At 27.9% G+C, this 7369-nt stretch overlaps 1 protein-coding gene across 1 annotated transcript; it reads right to left on the minus strand.

The window, feature by feature from the left end:
• Positions 1–1031: 1031 nt before the first annotated feature.
• LOC100570726 (uncharacterized protein PFB0145c) lies at positions 1032–6735 on the minus strand. The gene is made up of 8 exons (XM_003245353.4): positions 6554–6735; positions 6307–6475; positions 6124–6226; positions 5831–5984; positions 5594–5717; positions 5373–5531; positions 4058–4375; positions 1032–1321 (listed from the first exon to the last, which is right to left on the minus strand). The coding sequence occupies exons 1-8, from the start codon at positions 6661–6663 to the stop codon at positions 1241–1243; spliced, it is 1218 nt and encodes a 405-aa protein (XP_003245401.1). The 5' UTR covers positions 6664–6735; the 3' UTR covers positions 1032–1240.
• Between the last annotated feature and the right edge of the window lie 634 nt (positions 6736–7369).

Below are 7369 nucleotides of genomic sequence, written 5' to 3' on the forward strand. Positions count from 1 at the left end.
CTCTGCGAATTGAAGTAAACGAAGCTAGAAGATTGTGTTCTCCTCCACCTCCACCCATCAAACTACTACTGCCTGTGTATTCTGTCCGCCTTTTTTTGTTCTTTAGTTCAAAAATACTTTCTAAATATACTTAATGTTTAAAGCGTGCCATTATCATAAATTGTACCTGGAAATGTTTCACTTACACTATCTATTACAGCCCATGGTTTGTTAGTTATTTATCACACACTTCCAAAAGGTATATTATTAAAATGAATTCGGCAGTGAACATAAGTCAACACATTCTTGGAAAATAAATACACTTAAATGTATAGGTAACATATTATATTTACTACTATATTTTTATCCAGAACGATGGAACGGTTAATACTTAAGGTAATGTCTATGGACAGTATTGTTACTATTGTAAATTATGCAATACAATCGTCGTCAGAGTCATAAGACGTATAGAATCTAAGAATACGACCTCCTCAAACATAATTAGTGTATCTGAAATTAGTGTTTTATATGGTAATCAAAAAAATATCCAACTCAATTGTAATGTCATATGATCAAAAAACCTTATTAATTATATAATCTTACGCCTAACCTCCTTCAAGATTTTTATAAATACATTTTAATAACTGGACATGCATTCATATTTTATGCATTGAATATAATAACTATCTATATATGATAACAAATAAGTGAATATATTAATACAGTGAAACCGCTAAATACCAGACACCCTTGGTAGCTGACATTTTGTCCGCTATTCAGAGGGTTTAGATTGAAGAAAGTTTGTAAATGGTTTCCAATTAAACGATACTATTAGGAGGTGTCCATTAGGGCGGGTTTCACTGTATACCTACCCGTTAATGATATACTTCGATTGCGTTAATATTTTTCAGTAAAAATATATAACTAATGAAATGGGATCTAATAGTCACAAATTCACCCAAATAGAAAATATTATATAATTCAATATTACTATATAGTATATACCTACTAGTATTACTTTAGTAGTAAAGTGAAAAATACCAAAATGTCTACTCAGAGTTTATTATTTAATTTGTAACTGCATATTGTTGAACATTAGTTTTTAAAAGATACTTATTGTATTGCAATTTTTTATCATGAACCAATTTGCTTGAAACAGACTGTTTCTTGGAACATCATTATTTTTAATTCAAACATTTCTTGAACTATATAAAACTGTATCAAGTTTCTTATCGATTTTTGGAATTTGCCTTCTTCAATGTCAAATCGTTCTTAAATCTTTTTCCAAATTTTGAATAAAATCATTCATCTTTTCCTTGGAGTCGTCTGTATTAGATTTTATCTAAAAACGAAAGATCTATGCTATTATATTAATTATGTATTATTTAATTACCATATTAAGTGTGTAAAAATGTATAATAAATATAATATAAAAATATAGTCCATTGGTAAACAACCTACTGCAGCCATATAGGTACATATATTATAATATTATAGGTATGTCGTAGGTACACTCGCAGTGACTTTGACATACACATTACACTCATATCTAAGTGTGTTGTTTAAATTATTATTTGAAAATTAAAATTTGAGATTCTTTCGTTATAGTTTAAGACATAGAATCTCACGATAGTGGTCGTTTTAAAAAGATAGTAGTTATATGAGGCGAAAAATAGGTGTTTGTTATTACGAAACCGTATCGCCATGCAAAGTTGGAAAAACTTTTATCCATTCTTGTATACACTTGGCATATTCTTATAATGAGCTAAATAGAGTTTCAAATTTACTTTTAGTAAACCATAATTTTTTCGATATATGTATGTATTATTGAAAACATAAATTGCTTACGTAAATACATCCTATTGCACACATTTTAGATTCTGAGGCTCTGAGCAGAGCAATTAATGTATTAATTTTACAATGATCTGTTTTTTTTTTGTGTTGGCGTTAAAAGTAGTAGTTAAAAAATACTTTTATTTTCAATTTCTGTTGGAAAAGTTGTGATTGATGATAGGTCAAAGTTAAAAGTTCCTAGTACTTTTTAAGAGCGTCGAGAAAAACAAAAACATTGTATAAAAAACTGGAATTTTTATACAAAACCATTCTTTGACAAAATTGATTTTGATTATTTGGTGTACCTAACTCCAAAACGAATAACCTTAGATGCTTTAAATTTTGACAAAATTTTTATATTAGCATTTTCTATATATTATATATATATCGCTATTACTCAAAAACTACAAAACGTACGAATCTGAAATTTTGAATAAAGGCTCCTCTAATGATCTAGAAGTGCAATAATTTTTTTTTTAATGATTGCAGCCATTTTATACATGTAAAAGGTTGCTATTAGTTACTCGGGAAGATATAAAAACCAAATGTATGTACATAGCTTATATACTCAAAAACTACTGAATTTAATTTGACGAAAATCTTAAAAATTGTTTTTAGAAATGTCAAAAATGTTTAGAGAGTATATTAAGTAGTTTAGACCACGTTAAAAATATACTAAGTACTAAATCCAATCCATGACTTGCAGTTGCCCATATAGGTAAAATTCTTTCACAAAACAAGGGACACTGACGCCGTTTTGTCTGTTAACTGAGGTACACTACCGTACATTAAAACTGAGATACACTCAAACTGAGGGCGAGATACTATAGGTGTATCTAAAGCGTATAACATAATATATAATATATATGTATATAGGATTTGCCACAAAAAAAAAACTGCACACGAGAAAAGCCGTGATACTCAGCTAGTATGATATAAATGTAAAATATAATATGTAACCAATGGTAAAGATTTAAATAAATAAAACTAAATATTCTTTTTTTGTGAACTGAAAAAAATTGCATGTTGTGTGAACTACCTTTTAGCTATAAACACCCTCCAAGTCTCAAGGAATCTATTATTATTTAAAGCAGTCCAGTATAGTTATTGAATCTATTAACCTTGGATAAACCAACGTCAATTTTTAGCGTGAAAAAATATAAAATATTGCGTTATACATGTACCTACATGTGTTTTTCTTGGTTTTAGTGTACCTCAGTTTACGGGTAAATCGGCGTCGGCGTACCTCACTTAGTGAACTAATTCGACCGAGATGGAAAATTCGCCTGTGGCGGATTGGATATATTATTACTTGGTTTAAACTGACCGTGGTTCAAAATATTCTCTAACAACTTTCCCGATATTTCTAAGAACAATTTATTATAAATTTTCATAAAATCAGTCAATAAGTTTTCGAGTATATAAGTTAAAACATAAATGCAACTCTCATATTTTTTTTAAGAAATAATTTCTTTAAATAAACACCATGATTTTATGAATGCTTTTACTCATCTACCCAAGTGACCAGTGGCAACTATTTATATACCTATATAAAAAAAGCGGGTAAGTGGATTTCACTCTGCTGTATATCCTGTAGGATACAAGTGGGTGATGGGTCACTGTGTAATGGATTGTATTAAATTTAAATTCAATGATGAAATATCATTGAATACGAAAAACGATTCTGAACGGAGGCGGTTTGTCAGTCTGGATATTTTATATTGTTATTATATTTTATTATAGCCTGTAAGTTGAATTAATATTATGAATTACAACAAAAACCGTTATTTTTATTTTATTTGTTTTTTCTATGGTGTTAAACAAGGTATTAGAAATTAAAATCCCAATTTGTCAGTGGTTTTTCCCTTGGCATTAAATCATTATTGAGAAAATCTAAAAATGATCTCTCTAAAGTACCATCATGATCTAATTTTCTAAAATATAAGATACTACATGTTGAAATCAAAGCACTCCTTCTGGTAGAAATTTTGTATACATAATAAAATATAAACACCATTTTAAAGCCACTAGGTAATTGTCTGTACTATTAAACTATCATAATTTTCACGTGTTCCAATTTCTTGGGCAACTTTTCCAAATTGTCTTCCCTTAAAAACCTTATTCTAACTATTAAAACCTTTTTAAAAAAAATGAACCAAACTGGTCCGGCCGTTTTCAAGTTATGGGATTACCAACGGGCAACGAACAGCTTTCATAATTTTTTATACGGATATCAACGATATACCTCTTCCAAATGAACCGCCGCTTTCTCGTAAACACTTAACAACACGTCCTGAGCCTTCCAAATCCGACGATTCAACAACTCGTTGGCAGACAGAGTGTCACGCAACTTCACCTGGGCCGCATGCAAGTTACGGTCCACGGCTTGCATTTCGGCATCGTCACTGTCGACTTTGGCCACGAAAGATATTCGAGCCGCGTGCCCTACCTTAACTTTATGCTTATCTTGCCGCTGTATTCCTGGAAAATTCTTCGCGTTCGTCAGTTTACTTCCCAAAATTCTCACATCCTGTCGAGTATTGTAAGGCCTCAGGTCGACGTACTACGATGACGATACATAAAAAAATTGCGTTTTATTCATAAAGTAGAAAAATAATACATAATATATTATAGGAAATTATTATGAGTACCTTTTCTATATTTTTATACTTGTGTATTTTCATATTTGTATACTAATGCATTTAATGTGTCTTTTCATTTTTTTTTTTTTTTTTTTATGTATAGCTAATTAGTAAAGACTATATTTTAAAATACTTACATTTTTAAACCATTTAGTGTCGTGGTTGTGTGAAATACAAAGATATTTTTTTTTTAAATAATAACCATACTATTTTATTGTAAATCGTTAGTTAAGTTTATGAAGTTTAGCAGATGATTAGCTTAAAAACGTTGATCCATCTAAGTTTAAATTCTAAATTCTAAATTCTAATGAATAGTTTCTGAATCCTTAAACTTTATGTACTATATTTATTTTATCTAGATCCTAAATGATATGATGTAATTTATTATAGCTTAATACTTATCACACTCAGACAATTTGTAAACATTATACAATTTTAATGGAGAAATATTAACTGTCATCATTTTTAAATCATGATATCATGAGATCTTCTGAATCTATTGTCATGGTATAGACTCTATAATATGCTTAGTAAAATAGTATATACAGTTTTAAAACTACACGTCTGAATGTCCATATGTGCATATTAATTATTATACACATCAAAATTTAAAATAAAATAATTCAATTATCAATTTACAGAAAAAAGGCTGTTCTTGTTTGAGAAATATAACTACTTTATGTTTTGATTTTCACAAGGGTCGCTTAATTCTTAAACGACATGAAAAATCTATACCTATATTTGAAATTACGGTGTTCAAGTAAAAATTCCAAAAACCAGAATTTGAGTAGATTCATAGGAAAAAATAGAGGTGAGCATGCTCAGTGATTCATTAAAAAAAATATTATCAATACGATTAGGTTCTATAATAATAATATTATGGAGGTGTGACGAATAATTTTATTCAACTGAGCTTACGTTTTTCTTCTTCAAATAATCATCAATAATATTTTGTGTGATTTTTTCTCGGTTCGATTTCGATAACTTTTTAAGTGCATCGTTAAGTAATTTATTTTCTTCCTTCAAATTGAGAACTTTTTGTTCGTGAATCGCGTTCTGTTTATTGCCTATGTTCACCTGTAATGAGTAGAAATTTTTTTATTATCAGTATCCGCAATATATAAATGTAGGTACCATACCATTTCTTTAAGATCGAGGACCTCTTTGGTACTCGCCCCTTCGACGGGACATTCAACAGCCAATGATTGTTTTTTCATGTGCAGTAAAAAATCTACACATCGTTTCAACATGTTTATTTTAGAACTATAATTGAAATTAATAATTAATAATTTACTATACGGTTATCAAATATTAAAATTACGCAGAAACTTCTTAATTTATTATTTTTCAAATCAGCTACATAAAAATAAACTTACATTTGTTCACTTTTATATTTATTCTCCTCGAGATTTTTCAATGCAATATAATAGTTTTTATCCGTGATTACATTCTGTTCTTTAATATCTGTGTATTTCTGTTCGAGTATTTTTTCTTGTTTGGAAAATTCATGCAACTTATTTAATCTTCCCACTGATATGAAAATTGTATTTCATTGTATACCGTGTATTGTTGTTACGATGACAAATTTTATTCGTACAAAGTATAATATTAATATTACATTTTAAAATGTACAATATAACCTATATAGGTACTATAGTGTACTACCCACCGTATATAGCAGTAATCGATTTATATTTTCCGGCTTCTCTAATGAATTCATCGTGTTGCTCTTTTAATTTACTTATGCCCTTTTCATCCATAGAATCGAATTCCTATACAATTTTCAAGTATGACAGACATACTGTCATTAAAAACATTCAAATTTCAAACTATCGAAATAATTTGTCCAAACTTGTTTTAGCTGAGCAATTTCCTCCTTTAATTGTTTTTTAAAATTAGTTTTCTCGTCCAAAATCTTTTTTAAATATTCGTAATCATCTTTCAATTTTTTATTTAAACGATTGGTTTTACCTTTAAACTTCTCGTTTTTATTATTGAAATCTTTGATTTCATCATTCAACCTGTGGTAAGTTATAAGGGTATTTTCACAAAACACCGATCTCAATATTCTACTAACAACTAAATATACAATTTTTAACCTGGTAATAATTTTTTCTTTAGCATCAAATTGGATTTCAAAAAATGTCTTGCCCACTTCATTTATTTTAATTTTTTCTTGATCAATTTTATCTTTACTTGTCTGAGCCATAATATCTGTTAATTGGATTGAAATTTAAAAACAATTATTTAATACACTTAGTATTATATTATAAATCATTTACGACAGAGCAAAATAAAATTAAAAAAACAAAATTCTAACTGTAAGCATAGATACTGAACATATTATTATTAAAAAAAAAAAAAAGCCTGCAGGCATACAATTTTGAACACTTTCCAAACATTTTCATAGAATATAAATTGCAAATAAAATGTAAAGCAGTTATATGATTAATATCAATTAATTATTATATTTATATAAATAAATTGAAAAATTGAAAAATAACACAGCACATAAATACCAACCTACTTCTTACTGGCAACCATATAGATACTGTTGTATTTATATTGTATGATATCATAAATCAATAATCAATGTGGATATATATATATATCCACCTTGTCAATAACTATAATCAATCATGAACGTTATCCTACTCAAAACTGATTGATAAACAAATTATTTAAACTAACAAAACTATTGAAATAAATTAAAATTATTATCTAAGTAAACTTCTGTCAGTTATACTTTTCTAATGAAACAAATAACTTTTTTAAAATATTATTTAGATAAATATAAAAATGTATGTTAGGTATTATAGAATATATAATAATTATATATAGTTATATCATCACCTGATAAATATAGGTAACAATATACCGATTACAATTTGAACAGATAATTAAGATCAGAATAG

The sequence above is a fragment of the Acyrthosiphon pisum genome, chromosome A2 (genome assembly GCF_005508785.2).
Source record: "Acyrthosiphon pisum isolate AL4f chromosome A2, pea_aphid_22Mar2018_4r6ur, whole genome shotgun sequence".
Classification (NCBI taxonomy): Eukaryota; Metazoa; Arthropoda; class Insecta; order Hemiptera; family Aphididae; genus Acyrthosiphon; species Acyrthosiphon pisum.